Raw genomic sequence first — 18,349 nt, 5'->3', positions numbered from 1 at the left:
GTATTATTATAGATGGAAACCCTCAACACTTCCTCTGATGCTATATCTCAGACTTCGGGCTTACCTTGTTCAAAATGTTCACATTTCAGGATCCCTTCACTAATGTAGCTTCAAAGGATAATTACCACTATGAACTTGAAAGGTTCCACCATTGAAACTATTCCCCCCTACCATCTTGAAACACCATTTTTCAATATTTGGTCAGTATATACTCCATCTAGTCTCTATTAGCCTTTCCACAAGCTCCCTCCCAAAATCCTGGAAAGAGGCAATTATCTATCCCACTACCAAAGACTCCAAAGTTAGCGTAGCTGAAATCTCAAATTATCGCCCTATCTCAAATTTCCCCTTCTTACCCAAAATCACTTAGAAGGTCATATACTGTCAACTCTCCGACTATGTGGAAAACACCACAGCCAAATCAAACAGGTTTCCGAAAACACCACTCCACTGAGCTTTCTCTTATTGGGCTAGTCACTAACATTATATATCAACTACTAGACCATAATAACTCAGTTATCCTCATTTCATTAGATCTCTCTTCGGCCATTGATACTATTGATCACCAATTACTACTTAATCGGCTTCAGGAAATTGGTATTTCAGATCAGATACTTGAGTGGTTTATTTCATATTTTACAGATAGCTCGTCTAAAATGTCATTCAATGGTTCTTCTTCTGCTACATCCCCTAATAATTATAGAATTCCACAGAGTTCTATCCTCTCTCCTCTCCTTTTTAATATCTTTTTGGCTCCTCTGATTAGCTTAGGACAGTCCATAGGTTTTTCCATTTTCGCGTATGCTGATGACATACAACTAACCAAATAAACCCGAAGACATTTTTATCATTAATCGTAAACTGGAAAAAATTAATAACTGGTTCAATTCCAATATGCTTTCCCTCAATGTAAATAAAACTAAAACAATGATCTACCCAGTTAAAAATGGTCTAACTTTACTTTCTCTTATCAAACTTAGGTTCACCCCTATCGAGTCTATTAGAACTATTAAGCTCTTGGGTATCACTCTCGATGAGACACTTTCTTTCCACGACCATATCAGCACTGTTGTGAATAAATGTTTTTGCCGTCTATGCATGATACAGTCACTCGCCAGATTATTGGATCCGGCTTCTCTCAACAATCTCATTACGGTAATTTCCTGTTTAGTCTATGACAACACCCTTTTTAAGGGGATCACCAAGAAAGAGATTAGACGTCTGCAAATTATTCAAAATACGGCTGTCAAAATTATTTACAATGCTAAAAAATTTGATCATGTTACTCCCCTTTTGATTAGAGCTCACTGGCTTACGATCAAACACCGCATTTCCTACAAAATCATGTTGCTGATGTTTAAAACTAGACAATCAGGGCTCCCAGAATTTATTAATAGATAATATCCTACTCCACTAACCATACTCTAAGATCATCCAATCAAAACTTACTCGCAATCCCATCTTTAAATCAAGTCAACTTCATGAAAAATAACATCTTCTCAGTGACCACCCCCATCACTTTGGAATTCGGCCCCAAATTATTTATGTGAGATTACTACCTTAAATCTAGTTTGAAAACTATGCTATTCAAAGATACATATGCAATGTAATCGTCCTTTTAAGGATGTTTTTAATCTCTTCAGTACCCAGTATCCTGTATCGGGTTTTAATTTTAATTTATCGTTTCCCACTCTCTCGTATTTCCCCATTTTTGTTCTTTCCTATCAATGATTATAGTTCTTTCCTTCCTCACGTGCCTGTTTGTTTAGTTCGGGTTAGTCACGTCAGTCTTGAAAGTTTGTCTCTTGATGTTTCCTTGAAGTAATGTATCTTATGTTTTTGTTCCCCGCGCCCTACAATTTTTTTTATTATGTAAAGCCGCTTTGATTACAGAAAAGGTGGGATAAAAATTTTTAATAAACTTGAAACTTAAAACAATACAACAAATATTGTTAATGTCTTGATATTGCTCCAGTTTAAAAGTTAAACTTTAAGGACCTCAGTTTTCCCTAAAAACAGAAATATACATTCAAGAGTTAGACCATCACCAAACACAATCAAGAAAGTTTCTTTCACCTCATCAGAGGATCCATTTTCAACGCGGAATCTGCCAGCTCTCTGTATGGCTCCATCTGCATCACTTGAAATAAGCTGTGGATAAAACAAAAGAACGTTAAAATGAAAGATGCATCTGCTGAATTTATGTTTGCAAGATTTATAATCAGGACCAGAATAAGCTGTCACAGTGAAAGGAGATGGGATTTCATATGCTGCCTTTCTGTACTTACAATCACCAGCAGTTTACATGTTCTATGCAGGTACTTATTTTGTACCCGGGGCAATGGAAGGTTAAGTGACTTGCCCAGGGTCAAAGGGAGCCGCAGTGGGAATTGAACCCGGTTCTCCAGGATCTCAGGTCACATTGCTAACCTTTAGGCTACTCCTCCACTCCACTCCAGTGAGAAACTAAAATGAATCACAAAAAGGTGTTCCTGTGATGAAACAGCAGTGCATGGCCAAAATCTACTGACCAAACAGTATCAACCAAGGAAAATAAATGGGTCATCCCTTGGCAAGGTTGAGAGTTGGTGGCTGTTAGAGAATGACACGGCGACAGAATTCATCACTGTCCCCATGGAAAACCGCGAGAAACCATCTCCATGTCATTCTTTAAGGAGAGAGGGAAGAATCAGACCCTCAAGCCTTGCATTGAAGAATGCTTGTGTAGAAGGACTGTGGTTGAGATAGACACAAAAAAATGACAGTCTCTGGTATCCAGAGCAGATATTGTGATGTCATAATGCCTCATTCCACAAATGCCTAAGAGCCAGTCACATCAGTGATGTCACAATGGCTTCATTATCCTATACTTAGCTCACATAAGAATCAGAGTAAGAATGGGCACAGCCACTGACTCTCAAGCCTTGCATTAAAGAACGCTGGTGTAGAAAGACTAAGGTTGTGATAGATACTAAAGAATGACATGGGTTCATTTCCCACGGTTATCCTCGAGAACGGGAACAGTGATGAATTCTGTCACCGTGTCATTCTCTAGTGGCTTTCTCTTCAGTGCCAGTCCAAACAGAGAGCTGTTGTCTGACTCAACTGCAAATGTTATAAGCTGCTATAAAGTATATGGTGCCGTTGTGAACAACATATCAATGAGTGTTAATGTGCATTAACATGTGTTAACCGATTAATGCACTCTAATACAAAGAGACCCAGTATATGTAAATCTCTCACATGCATATTCATTACGTATGTCTTGAAATTCAGACCACTTAGTTGTGCCTCCAAGATAGAGTTGGGTAACACTGGCCTAATTTTGAGACCTAGGAGCTTAATAGGCACAGGGTAAATGAGTTACAGAGAAGAAACAAACCTTGTATGATTGAATTTCACAGTCTTGTGTTTCAATTACTAAACTGCCAGCCTTGTTCATGCAAAAAAGTGAAGAGTGATGTATTTCAGGAATAGAAATCTTAAGGAGCTATATGCAATAGGGAGTGAAAGGCTGATGTGCAAAGACTGGGAGAGAGACCTTGGGATTATTGTGATTGACAGTTTTAAGGTGGTACAACAATGTGAGAATGTATGGCCAAAGCCAGAATAATGTTAAGCTGCAGAAAGACACATAACCAGCAGAAGAGAGGAAGTGGTTATTCCTCTCTACAAGTCTTTGGGGAGACCTCATTTGGAGTATTGTTTTCAGTTTTGGAAAGCGATCCAAATGGTATGGTGTCTGTGCCAGCAGAGTACAAGAAGAGACAAGAAGAACTGAACGCCCTAGAGTAGGGATTCTCAACCCAGTCTTGGAGACACAACCAGGCAGACATTGTTTTAAGATGCTCAGAGTGAATATGAGAAAGTGTTGAAAAGTTATCAGTCCAACCAACAGTGGCGTACCAAGGGGGGAGGCGGGGGGGGGGGGGGGTGCACCCCGGGTGCATGTTTAGGGGGGGTGCATAGCCGGCCATGTCCGGAAAATTCAGAGGTGAATTTGAAACAGCTCCCTTTCTCCCTCCCTGCCCCTTACCTTCGTGGCCGCGAGTCTAAATTACCTTCTTACAGCAGCTGGAGTTGCGTGTGGCTGCCGTAAAGGTCATCTCTGATGCAACCAGAAGTTGTATCAGAGACGACCTTTACAGCAGCCATACAGCAGCTGGCTGCTGTACGAAGGCAGTTTAGACGTTGCCGGCCACAGGGGAGAAAGCGCTTGAAGATAACGGGCAGGGAGGGAGAAAGGGAAGAAAGGTGGGGTGGAGAGGAAAAGACGTTGAAAGCACAAGGGGAAGACAGAGAGAGAAGGACGCTGAAAGCACATGGGGAAGACAGAGGGAGGGAGAAGGATACTGAAAGCACATGGGGAAGACAGAGGGGGGGGGGAGAAGGACGCTGAAAGCACATGGGGAAGACAGAGGGGGGAGAGAAGGATGCTGAAAGTACATGGGGAAGACAGAGGGGGGGAGAGAAGGATGCTGAAAGCACATGGGGAAGACAGAGGGGGGAGAGAAGGATGCTGAAAGCACATGGGGAAGACAGAGGGGGGGATAAGGACGCTGAAAGCACATGGGGAAGACAGAGGGGGAGAAGGACGCTGAAAGCACATGAGGAAGACAGAGGGGTGAGAAGGATGCTGAAAGCACATGGGGAAGACAGAGGGGGAGAAGGACGTTGAAAGCACATGGGGAAGACAGAGGGGGGGAGAAGGATGCGGAAAGGACATGGGGAAGACAGAGGGGGGAGGACGCTGAAAGGACATGGGGAAGAGAGAGTGGGGAGAAGACGCTGGCAGGGAAGAAGACAGAGATGCCAGACTATGAGGGGAGCAGAGGGAAGAAGATGGGTGCCAGACCAATTTGGAAGGGGGGAGAAAGGGAGAGGCACAGTAACAGAGCAAATGGAAGACGCACAGAGAAGACAGACAGTGGATGGAAGGAATTGAATGAGAAGATGAGGAAAGCAGAAACCAGAGAAGACAAAGGTAGAACAAAAATTTTCTATTTATTTATTGCTTTAGGAGACATGTGTCACTGTTTCTGTGGTGTTGCATTGTATGCAGAGTCCAGCTTCTTGCTGGTTCAATTTAACCTTTGTCTATGTATTTCCATTTTATCCCCCCTTTTACAAAACTGTGGAGCGTTTTTTAGCGCCAGACGTGGTGGTAGCAGCTCTGATGGTCAGAATTCTATGAGCGTCAGAGCTGTTACCACCATGGCTAAAATCCACACTAGTTTTGTATAAGAGGGAGGGGTTAGTTTGTGATGACATATTCCATATTAGGCGAAGGTGTTTTCTGTGTTCTGTGTGTTCGAAAGACATGGTTTTCTGTTAGGATTGACGGTGTAGGATTGATCTGTACTAGTCTGGTTTGTTTAGTTTTATAATGGGTGTATTGATGTTGTACTGCTCACTGCAGTATGTAAGATGCTGCCTTTTCCTAGGTACTCATGTGTGACGTGTGGCTTGTTACTAAAAATCATGTTTTTCGTACAGATGGGTGTGCCAAAAAATGATGGGCCCTGGGTGTCACATATGCTAGGTATGCCACTGCCAACCAACTTCCTAAATTCTGAGCATTATTTATTTACTGTAGCTGAAAAGAGTGCTATTTTATTTTGCAACGTGCCAATTTGCTGAATCGTAATGCTATGTTTTGACATTGTTTCAGATCATTAATTGAACCATGTGAATGAAAAGTATGGAATTTTCAAATGTGGAACTCCAAGCCGTCATGAAGTTCCTATTCCTGCAGAATAAAACTTCAAAGGAAATCTATGAATATATGATGCAAACATTGCGTGACAAATGCCTGTCATACTCCATAGTGAAGAAGTGGAGGGCAAACTTTCAGCATGGAGATTTAGAGACTGAAGATGCAGGAAGGTCTGGGAGGCCTCAAATGGTGTCAAATCCTGGAATTGTTGACCATGTCTATAACCTGATTTTGTCAAAACTACACAGGAGGAAAATAACTTCAAAAATCAAAAAACACGCTAGTGTAATTGCTGTAACTTCTTAAAAGTCCTCTTGAAACTCCATATTCCTTAAAACCTGATTTTGGCAGATCGGCAAATATTGGCTAAAAAAATTGCTGAGACACTACAGATATCCAGGGAATGTGTTGGGTGTATAGTCCATGAACAGCTGGGTATGCAGAAGCTGTAAGCCAAGTAGGTGCCCAAATGTTTGAATAATGAGAAGAAACGATGTTGAGTGGACAATTCCAAGTTGATTTTGCAGTGGTGTTTTGTTTTTTTTTATGCAAATTTTAAAATTACTAATATCAAATGATACCAAAGAAAAAGGATTATTTCACAAAGTTTAGCAATAATTATATATATATAATACAAAAATTCCTTTTCAAGCCCACAAAGTTGGAGAGCCAAACCTTAATACCAACTAACACAAGATATAAAGAAAACTAAGAATTGGTTCCTGATTCATCGAATCCTAACCATTCCATTTTTTGGGGGACTTTGACATTCCTCCAATTTCTCAGAGATGAAACATTAAAGCAACAAACCTCATTTCTTTTCTCGAGACATTAAAAATTGTTGCAATTGAATGGGGTCCCAAAATACATATTGAATGTCTTGTAATTGAACAAGACATTTACAAGGAAATTTTAAATAAAATGATGCCTCAAGAGCTAAAACTCTAGTTCTCAATTTCAAAAATTCCTTTCTCCTTAGTTGCGTAGCTCTTGAGACATCAGGAAATATCCTAACTAAATCTCCACAGAATTTAGTCAATCTATTTTTAAAGTAAAGTTCCATCATTAATGTCTTGTCTATCTCACTCTTGCATGTTATTACCAGGGTGGATCTATTCTGAATCACATCTTGACTATCTTCTAAAAATTCTGTCAAATTTATTCCATTAGTGACCAATCCTGGTCAGATTGTATTTTTTTTTGCGGAATATAATAATAGTTATTGATTGGAAAGGTCTCCGCATTTGGTAATCCCAGTATCTCTTTAAGATATTTCCTTAACAGTATTTCGGGAGATAATAAATGGGTCACTGGGAAATTAACCAAGCGGAGATTCCTCACTCTATTCGCATTTTCCAACATTTCAATTTTTGAATGTAACAGAGTAGAATCCTTAACAGCAGATACTGAGACAGTTTGCAATGTGTTACATTGATTTTCTACCACACTTAATCTTTTGTCCAAACAACTTAAATTGGAATCCACATTCAAAAACTTTTGAGAAACAGATTGTGAATAGTCCAAAGTTTGTTTCATTGATTCTCTGAAAAACCCTTCAACTCTAGAGATACCTAACCACAAATCTTTGAGGGTAATATCTTGTTTTTCCTCTGATAGTGATTGGTCCTCTGCAACACCTGAAAATTCAGGTGGTTTGGGTATATCGGAAAAAATTAATTTACTTGTTTGCACAGAGGAAACCACATATTCAGTGGAAGTAGCAGGAATGATCTTCCCGCTATTACTAGATACTGGATGAAGGAGGGGGGTCCTTTCTAGGGGACTCAGCGATGCACCCAACATGGGAGAATTCATATCCTGAAAAGGTTGTGGTGGATTCACTGTAGATAAAGACAAATGCCTGTCCATAGGTTCAGAAACAGCAGGTGGTGAACTCTTAGGCTTAATTTTCCTTTTCCCCATAATGTACCAATAAAGTTATACGACCTGATACCTCGCTCCCCGGCTCCACGTTGCTCCAAGGGGCTCCTGCCCCTTGGGAGCCCCTTTGGGCACACGGCTGAGGCCGCATCCGCGGCAGCAGTCTGGGTTTTAAGGCAGAGGAAATCAATCAAGGAAGAGACGGACCCGATGACGTCAGGGGTCCGTCTCTGACAATGCCTGCCCGAATCTGCACCAAGCCCGACGCTGCTGCGGGAGACACAGGGCTCAAAGCAAGTCTCCACCGACGTCCTCAATTAGATGAAGAATGGCTCCCAGTTCAACCGCGGCAGCAGTCTGGGTTTTAAGGCAGAGGAAATCAATCAAGGAAGAGACGGACCCGATGACGTCAGGGGTCGTCTCTGGCAATGCCTGCTCGAATCTGCACCAAGCCCAACGCTGCTGCGGGAGACACAGGGCTCAAAGCAAGTCTCCACCGACGTCCTCAATTAGATGAAGAATGGCTCCCCGCAGCGTTTTTAGTGAGCTGGTGCCAACGTTTTGGAATGACTAGTTACTGTTAATGATCATGATCATGATCCTGAGCCCAAACATTCCATGCAATGGCGGCACTCAGGTTCTCCAAAGCCAAGGAAATTCAAGACCCAAAAGTCAGCAGGAAAGGTCATGGCTACAGGGTTTTGGATGAGGAAGTTGTTGTAATGACTGACTATCTTCCAAGCAACCAAACAGTTAATGTAGAATACTTTTGTAACTTGCTGTGCCAATTAAAGGAGGCACTGAAAGAAAAAAGGAGAGGGAGCTGCAGAAAGGAGTTCCCTTTTTGCAAGACAATGCACCTGCTCACAAGGCTGGAAAAATGATGGATATTTTGATGCAGTTGCGATTTCAGTGCAGAGACCATCCACCCTACTCACCAGATCTTGCTCCATTTGACTATTTTCTGTTTCCAAACCTTAAAAAGGGTGACAATCTTCAAGCGATTTGAAGGCGATTGCAGCAGCGGAACATTATTTCAGTGACCAGACATCGGAATATTTTTTGGAAGGGTTACAGAAACTTCAGTCATGATATGCCAAGTGTGTTGAACTTAGGGGTGAATATGTGGAATAACTTGTAAGTTTCATAGCTCCATGTCATTCCCTTCTTGGACGGACTGAGAACTTTTCAGCCCCCCCCCCCCCCCCCCCCCGCCATATGCATGAGGTAGATTTGCATACAGCGGGGCCAGTACTTGCAAATTTATCTTATGCATATTCATGTAGGCATCCTGAAAATCTAACTGGCTTGGTGTGTCCTGAGCACTGGGTTAAGATCCCCTAACCTAGAGGAAAGGAGGGACAGAGGCAATAGAATACAAACATCTAAATATTTAAAGTGCATTCATGAACCTTCTCCAAAGATGGGAAAATTGAAGAACTAGGAGGGTATGAAATAAAGCTAAAAGGAAGAAATTAGCAAAGTCTGGACTTTTTTTTCATTGAAAGGGTGCTGGTTGCTTGAAATACCCTGGTAGAGGTGGTGGGGACTGAAAAAGTGATGGTAATTAAAACAAAATAGCATGGGATCAACATAGAAGATCTCTAGATAGCAAGAGGTGACATCAAAGTTTTAAGGATATTTTTTTTTATTTTTACAAGAGGGATTTTATATATATTGTAACAGCAAACAAAGTGGAAAAGTAATAGAATATTTGACTGAAAGCAAAATATAAATGCCTTTTGCATTTCAAACAAGGCTAGAGGGGACTAATTTGCACAGAGAGGAAATTACAACCCTAACCAACTTACTTGGCAGACTAGATTGGCTATGCTGGTCTTTATCTGTCACCATTTATTATGTTGCTGTGTTAGAAGTAGAGTAGAGGGTAAATTGGCTGCAATAGTCCTTATACCCTTAAAATCGAACATGATTTGTTGAGAGTTTGTGTTGTTTTCAGCCTTGTGTAGCTGCACTTTCTGCTACAGCGGCGTTCGATCTTTGGCATGCTGTCAGTTGTTCTGGCTGTGAGCCGACCTTCCAAAAGCACTGTTCCCAGACTGTTAACACTAAAATAAAGCTTTCAAGTGCTGTTTTCTTTGAACTTCTGAAAAAACAGTTGTGTGAAACAGTCACACTGAGATCACTGGAGTGCCACCTGGGTGCCTAAGCCTGGGGCAGACACCTAATTCTCTACCATATTCTGCATCTGACAAGTGAACCTCACACAGTCGAGTCTCCATTAGACCAGAACGTATCCTCAGCTTGTCAAAAGCTTGTTACTGAGAAACTCCTTTGAGGGTTACACAAGTTCAGCTTTAAGAGTACTGAGTTTCACAAGCTGACAAAAATATATTCCTTCACTATTACAATTCATTTCTCTATTAGGCCTCGAAATGGACCATGGAATAGGAGCGGTAACACAGATGTACATTCTACAAGTGAAACCTGCCACCACAGCATTGCCAAGTACACAATTTCAGTGAGGTCTGGCCTGGACACAAGAATCATATTACCGTATTTTCACGCATATAACGCGCGCGTTATACGTGTTTTTACAAACCGTGCATACCCTTGCGCGGTATACGCATGAGCGCGTTGTACAAAATTTTTTTTACATAGTTCCCCCCCCCCCGACGTCCGATTCACCCCCCGCAGGACCGCTCTCATGCACCCGCACCCCCACCCCGATGGACCGCCGACTCCCCGACACGATCGGGGCAAGAGGGAGCTCAAGCCCTCTTGCCCCCCCGACTCCCCGACACGATCGGGGCAAAAAGGAGCCCAAGCCCTCTTGCCCCGCCGATTCCCCCACTCCCCGACAATATCGGGCCAGGAGGGAGCCCAAGTCCTCCTGGCCCTGGCGACCCCCCCTCCCCCCGCTAGTTGTTCGGGCCAGGAGGGAGCCCAAACCCTCCTGGCCACAGCGCCCCCTAACCCCACCCCGCACTACATTATGGGCAGGAGGGATCCCAGGCCCTCCTGCCCTCGACGCAAACCCCCCTCCCCCAACGACCGCCCCCCCCAAGAACCTCCGACCTCCCCCCCAGCCGACCCGCGACCCCTCTGGCCGACCCTCACGACACCCCCATCTCACTTCCCCATACCTTTCTGTAGTTGGCCGGACAGACAGGATCCAAACCCGCCTGTCCGGCAGGCAGCCAACGACGGAATGAGGCCGGATTGGCCCATCCGTCCCAAAGCTCCGCCTACTGGTGGGGCCTAAGGCGCCTGGGCCAATCAGAATAGGCCCGGGAGCCTTAGGTCCCTCCTGGGGGCGGGGCCTGAGGCACATGGGCCCAACCCGACCATGTGCCTCAGGCCCCGCCCCCAGGAGGGACCTAAGGCTCCCGGGCCTATTCTGATTGGCCCAGGCGCCTTAGGCCCCACCAGTAGGCGGAGCTTTGGGACGGATGGGCCAATCCGGCCTCATTCCGTCGTTGGCTGCCTGCCGGACAGGCGGGTTTGGCTCCCGTCTGTCCGGCCAACTACAGAAAGGTACGGGGAAAGGGGGTGGGGGTGTCGTGGGGGTCGGCCAGGGGGGTCGCGGGTCGGCTGGGGGGGCGGTCGGAGGTTCTTGAGGGGGGGCGGGTGGAGGGGGGTTTGCGTCGAGGGCAGGAGGGCCTGGGATCCCTCCTGTCCGTAATGTAGTGCGGGGTGGGGGTAGGGGGTCGCCGTGGCCAGGAGGATTTGGGCTCCCTCCTGGCCCGAACAACTAGGGGGGGGTCGCCAGGGCCAGGAGGACTTGGGCTCCCTCCTGGCCCGATATTGTCGGGGAGTTGGGGAGTCGGCGGGGCAAGAGGGCTTGGGCTCCCTTTTGCCCCGATCGTGTCGGGGAGTCGGGGGGGCAAGAGGGCTTGAGCTCCCTCTTGCCCCGATCGTGTCGGGGGTGCCGCAGTTGGCTGGGGCAAGAGGGCTTGAGCTCCCTCTTGCCCCGATCGTGTCGGGGAGTCAGCAGGGCAAGAGGGGAAGCAGCAGGACACCGGTAGGAGCTTCTACATGATGGGGGGATCGGGAGGCTGTGGGGGTGCGAGCGGTCCTTCAGGGTGGGGGTGCGTGCGAGCGGTCCTTCGGGGTGGGGTGCGAGCAGTCCTGCGGGGGGGGGGATGAATCGGACGTCGGGTGGGGGCATCAGGCTTTCAGGGTGGGGACAGGACTTCAAGGGGGAGAGGAGAGTCGGGGCGGGCGAAAGAAGAGTTGGGGTGGCCAGAGGAGAGTCGGGGCGGGCGACTGGAGAGTCGGGCAGCATGCGCAGTATACGGGTGTGCGCGGTATACAAAAATTTCTGTACATAAATTTGTGTTTTCCGCGCGCTATACCCGTGTGCGCGTTTTACACGGGTGCGCGTTATCTACGTGAAAATACGGTAATATCATTATAAAACTAGACTGAATTACAAATAGGATTCAGAGCTCAGTAAAATCTGTCATCCTAAGCCTCTAAATTAAGCAGATTGAATTTTTAACTTTGACATTACTAGGATAAGCTTAGATCAGGGGTAGAGAATGACATGGTGACAAAATTCATCACCGTTCCCGTCCCCGAAATAATCCCATGTCATTTCCTAGTGTCTATTTCAACCTCAGTCCTTCTACACCAGCATTCTTCAAAGCAAAGATTGCGGGTCAGTGGTTGTGCCCAATTATACTCTGATTCTTCCCTCTCTCCTTAAAGAATGACATGAAGATGGTTTCCCGCGGTTATCTGCGGGGACGGGAACGGTGATGAATTTTGTCACCGTGTCATTCTCTAATCAGGGGTAAGCAACCTGCAGCTTGTGGTCAAATGTGACCCACTGTTGAATTTTATGTGGCCCCCAAGACCATGGAAAGTATACACAGAAACTGTCATTAACCAGCGTTTTAGTAGTTTTAAGTACTGCATTTCAAAAATCAGAATAGTTACTGTAGCAGTTTGTTTTCATCATATTCAGTTAAATTTGTACTTATTTCTCACCGAAGGTCTGTGACACGCTATGTATTTCTGATTCCAATATTATATGTCACAGCCCACCAGGTAATAGTACTTTATATAAAGGTTGCCCTCCCCTGGACTAGATGCATCTAACTACCACAAATGAGTTTATCTATAATTTCAGATAACCATTGAATAGAATTTCTCAGCCTTTGGGCTCTGTTTACTAATATGTGCTAACATGTATTATATTAACATGCATTAATTTGAATTAAGTGCTTAGTTAATAAATAGGACCTATAGAGATTAATATTATTTAATATGCATGAAATTATATCAATGAGTGTTAATACACATTAGCACATTAACCAACTAAATAATACAAGTTGGCACATAGAACCCCATCTTTGATAAACATGTTTTTGTAATATAATTCCAGTAAAACAATTTCTTATTTAGTTTTAGTTCACTTTTTCTGTGAAATATTTCAAACCAATATTGAGCAGGGTGCATGTGATTAAAAATATACAGTATACATAACATTATCCAGATACTTTAACCAGATGCTCAGTGAGATATATTGCAAAATGACCCCAGATTACAACTACTCTGCCCATCAAACTACAAAATCACCCACCTATTAACTGGTCACAGGGGCAGCAATCTGGCAATGCTGCACAAATCATCTTTTCACAGCAAAATCATGGAATCTAACTCTCACCTCATTAGAACTACTAATGGTAGAAATAAACAAGAGACTCTTCCCCATCTGCTGCATACTATTGTATATCCCTCCTGGAATGTGGCTAGAAGCTGAACCACAGTTCTCAGACATCATCTCATGAATCGCGGTACAATATGACTCCACTTTCATCATAGGAGATCTCAACCTCCACCTAGACTCAACTTCAAACTCTTAAATCCTGAAATTCCTCAGCTTCTTAAGTGAGCTAGACCTCAAACCTTTGTTTCAACAACCCACACATGAAAATGGCCATCAGTTAGATCTACTCTCCTCTTCCACTTCAGCAAAAAGCACAAGTTACCTAGAATTTATCTCCCTATCCAAAGTTCCTTGGTCAGATCACTTACTCCTAAAATTCACTATATTCTAGAAAGAGATATCAATAACCAAACCAAACTCCCGAGTAGCCTCTTATTATAGAAACAAAATAGCCCCTGAATCATACTGGAATAAAATAGATAACTCATTACTATTCCTCCCCATCCCTAACCAAGACTTCCTGGACAATTGGAAAACAATCAGTGAACAGATCCTAAACAAACTAGACCCACTAGCAAAAGAATCCAAAGGAATGGAAAAGATCAAAAACGGATGAAAACTGGAATAAGCACAAACAACATCAATGCAGGTGCGATAAGGCATTAAAAGGGGCCAAAAGAGACTAAGAGGAAAAAATAGCCAAGGAGGCAAAAAACTTCAAGGCGTTCTTTCGATATATCAAAGGGAAACGACCCACGAAGGAAGCGGTGGGACCGTTGGATGACCAAGGAATAAAGGGAGCGCTAAAGGAGGACAAAGCAATTACCGACAGACTGAACACGTTTTTTGCATCTGTATTTCACGAAGAGGATATACACAGCATACCGGAACCCATCAGGCTATATGCTGAGAGTGAAAACGGGAAACTGACAGGGTTAACAGTCATTCTAGAAGAGGTATGCAGGCAGATTGATAGACTTAAGAGTGATAAATCCCTGGGACCGGATGGCATCCATCCGAGGGTCATCAAGGAACTGAAAGGGACCATAGCTGAACTGCTTCAACTAATTGCCAATATTGGAAAGATTCCGGAAGACTGGAAGGTGGTGAATGTTATGCCGATCTTCAAAAAAAGGTTCGAGGGGAGACCCGGGAAACTACAAATCGGTGAGTCTGACCTTGGTACCGGGAAAGATGGTAGAGGCGCTGATAAAGGACCGCATCATTGATCACCTTGACGGACACGGTCTGATGAGGACCAGCCAGCACAGTTTCAGTAAAGGCAGATCTTGTTTGACAAACTTGTTGCACTTCTTTGAGGGAGTAAACAGACAGATAGACAAGGGCGACCTGGTCGACATTGTATATCTGGACTTTCAGAAGGCGTTCAACAAGGTTCCGAATGAACGACTATTTCGGAAAATTGCGAGCCATGGAATCGAGGGTGAAATATTCATGTGGATTAAAAACTGGCTGGAGCATAGGAAACAGAGTGGGGGTAAATGGACAATACTCGGACTGGAAGGGCGTCACTAGTGGGGTGCCGCAGGGCTCGGTGCTTGGACCTGTGCTCTTCAACATCTTTATAAACGATCTGGACATAGGTGTGATGAGCGAGGTGATTAAATTTGCAGACGATACGAAGCTATTCAGAGTAGTGAAGACGCAGGGGGATTGCGAAGATCTGCAACGTGACATAATCAAGCTCAAGGAATGGGCATCAACATGGCAGATGAGGTTCAACGTGGATAAATGTAAAGTGATGCATGTCGGTAACAAAAATCTCATGCACGAATACAGGATGTCCAGGGCGGTACTTGGAAAGACCTCCCAGGAAAGGGACTTGGGAGTTCTGATCGACAAGTCAATAAAGCCATCCACACAATATGCGGTGGCTGCGAAGAACAGATTGGAGAAGGTTATCATGCCGCTGTACCGAGCCATGGTGCACCCTCACCTGGAGTACTGCGTTTAGCACTGGTCGCCGTACATGAAAAAAGACAAGGTACTACTCGAAAGGGTCCAGAGAAGAGCGACTAAGATGGTTAAGGGGTTGGAGGAGCTGCCGTACAGCGAAAGATTAGAGAAACTGGGCCTCTTCTCCCTCGAACAGAGGAGATTGAGAGGGGACATGATCGAAACATTCAAGGTACTCAAGGGGATAGACTTAGTAGATAAGCACAGGTTGTTCACCCTCTCCAAGGTAGGGAGAACGAGAGGGCACTCTTTAAAGTTGAAAGGGGATAGATTGCGTACGAACGTAAGAAAGTTCTTCTTCACCCAGAGAGTGGTAAAAAACTGGAACGCTATTCCGGAGTCTGTCATAGGGGAAACACCCTCCATGGGTTCAAGACAAAGTTAGACAAGTTCCTGGTGAACAAGAGCGTACGCAGGTAGGGCTAGTCTCAGTTAGGGCACCGGTCTTTGACCAGAGGGCCGCCGCGTGAGCGGACTGCTGGGCATGATGGACCACTGGTCTGACCCAGCAGCGGCAATTCTTATATTCTTATCATCAGAGAAGTGCTTCGACCCAGCATATATGCCTCTAAAAAGAGCTTGCCAGCAAGCGAGTGCTGCTGGTGTAAATACCCATCCCCAGAAAGCAAGACTACGTGGAGCAAGAAAATCCTAGAATATAAATCACTATTGACGCAAAAGAAGAAAGAGTACTACTCTAAACAAACCAGCACAGAACATAATCTTAAAATCAACAAACTGTTCTCAATATTAGATAAACTAACCAACAACAACAAGATCACAAATGGCAACAACCCCTCTATTCCAACAGCCCCAGAACTAGCCGACTATTTTAAAACAAAGATCCAATCCACACAAGACCAGCTATCTGCCACCAATCCAGCTAAATAAAAGACACAAAATGGCTTCTCCTAAAATATTCCAAAGCATACTGCAACCTTGACACCTGTCCACCTTACCTGACCACAGTGGCGTACCTAGGGTATGTGGCACCCAGGGCCCATAATTTTTTGACACTTCCCCCCATGTAAAAAAATATTTTTTGTAATAACCATGAAACTGAATAAATGGTCATAATAGAAACAGGCAGTGAAAATTTTCTTTTATTGAACCTCATATATGTAACCATTATTCCAAACATACCATAACATAACAAATTATGTCTGAATTGTCATGACATCAGAAGTACATATGGAGTAGTTGCAGGTGATGCTTGGGACAGTTCTGATTGTGTTAGTTCGGTTTTATGTGTTTTTGAATAGAAGGGTTTTTATTTCTTTTTTGAAGGTTTTGTAGTTTGTGGTCGAGGTCAATAGGTTGTAGAGTTGGGGGTCGAGTGTTGCAGCTCGAATGGCTAGGATGTTGTCGAACTGTTTTTTTTTTGTTTTGACGTTTTTGGTTGGAGGGTGTGTGAATGGTGCGTGAGTTCTCCTATGTCTGGTTGAGGTAGATTGAATTATTTAGCTGAAGAAATTAGTTACCCCCTCATTCCACACACATTAATTCTCTTCTATTTTTTGTTCCCATTATAAAAAACACTGATAAGTTCTCAGAAAAAAAATACATTAAAATAAGAAGTGAAAACAAAGGCCCCTACAGATGAGAACATAACATAAGAATAGCCTAACTGGGTCAGACCAATGGTCCATCATGCCCAGTAACCCATTCTCATGGAAGCCAATCCAGGTCACTAGTACCTTGTCAAAACCCAAAGAGTAGCAACATTCCATGCTATCGATCCAGAGCAAGCAGATGTTTCCCCCATGTCTTAATAACAGACTATGGACTTTTCCTCCAGGAATTTGTCCAAACCTTTCTTAAAACCAGCTACGCTATCTGCTTTTACCATAACTTCTGGCCACTTCATTTTTAAGCTGAGATCTTTCCTTCCAAACAGAAACTTTGCTAGATGTCAAATACAGCACAAGGTAACTTCACACGGACTTAGCTGTGCAGGAAATGTGAATCTCCTCATACACCCACCATATAGTGCAAAAATGTGCAAAGGTCTGGTTTTTTCTTTCAATCACTATATAGACTAATGCCACACAAGCAGAGCTGTTACAAACATATTCTATAGGTCAGTGCTAAGGTTAACAAAGTTTCCTTCCTTGGACCAGAAGGAGATACTGACAAACCACTGGAAGAGATCCCAAAACAACTACCCAGGAACAACACCCAAAGATCCACTCAGTGTGTGAACCAGTTGAGTGGAGTGGACTAACTGGGGGGTGGAAATGGGCCCGGAGTTTGCTCAGCAGAATTTCCCAGATCACCTCTTCCTCTCAACACATTGACACGCTGCCACTACCACCACTAGGAACACCTCACCGGGTAGGCCAGCAATGTTATAAACTTTATAAAACACATTATTATATTTTCTTATAAAGCACATATTTTAACTGAACTCTCTGACATCCTCAGCCTTGCCATTCACAAAAATAGAAGGAAGAAAAGTTTCCATTTCCTGCTGTCTCATGTCCCCGGCCTATACAATATTTTTCTTCTACAGAGTGCAGACCCTTCAAAAATCTGACCAAATCCTCATTTCACTTGCATTATAAAGTACTGAGGATGCCATCTCTCCCCAATCCCAGGTCCTAAAGTCTAAGACAGTAGCGCAAATTAGTGCTGCCAGATTCAGGAAAAAAAAATTTTGATTCGATTCAGCCTATTGAATTGGTTTATCGATTCGATTTTCCTGCCCAATTGGGTGTTTTTTTCAAACATTCTGGTGGGTTTATTTTATAGTTTTTTCACCCCCCTTTGGCTTCTCCTAACCACACTGGCGCTGTGGTGTAAATAAAATAAAGAAACAAAAAGGACTTTTCCTCTCTCTGTTAAATCCTAGCTCACGTTTGCGGTCTAACACCAACTCTGGCAGGATACACATTTCAAATCTGACATATTGTAATCACAAAACAGAAAATAAAATTAGTTTTTCTACCTTTTTGTTGTCTGGTTATTTTTCAAATCTTGTTGGTCCAAGGCTCTGGTTGTCTTCTGATAACTTGCTTGCCAGGGTCTCCTTCTTTCTTCTTTCTCCGTGCTAACCATCCATCTGCCATCTCTGTCCTCCCCTTCCGTTTCCCTTCCCTCCCCCGGATGTCTGGCATCTTTCCTTTTTTTGTCTAACT

At 43.8% G+C, this 18,349-nt stretch overlaps 1 protein-coding gene across 5 annotated transcripts in view; it reads right to left on the bottom strand.

Annotated features, from left to right (window-relative positions):
• GARNL3 (GTPase activating Rap/RanGAP domain like 3) overlaps positions 1 to 18,349 on the bottom strand; it is a 564,903-nt gene that overhangs the window by 224,824 nt on the left and 321,730 nt on the right. For all 5 annotated transcript variants that reach the window (XM_033962150.1, XM_033962147.1, XM_033962149.1 and 2 more), the window contains one exon: positions 2,077 to 2,151. In XM_033962150.1, coding sequence (XP_033818041.1) covers positions 2,077 to 2,151 — 75 coding nt within the window. The remainder of the gene's footprint in view (positions 1 to 2,076; positions 2,152 to 18,349) is intronic.

Source organism: Geotrypetes seraphini, chromosome 10, assembly GCF_902459505.1.
Source record: "Geotrypetes seraphini chromosome 10, aGeoSer1.1, whole genome shotgun sequence".
NCBI classification, from domain to species: domain Eukaryota; kingdom Metazoa; phylum Chordata; class Amphibia; order Gymnophiona; family Dermophiidae; genus Geotrypetes; species Geotrypetes seraphini.
The sequence above is the reverse complement of the archived record's forward strand: the minus strand, read 5'-3'. Positions and strand labels throughout refer to the sequence as shown.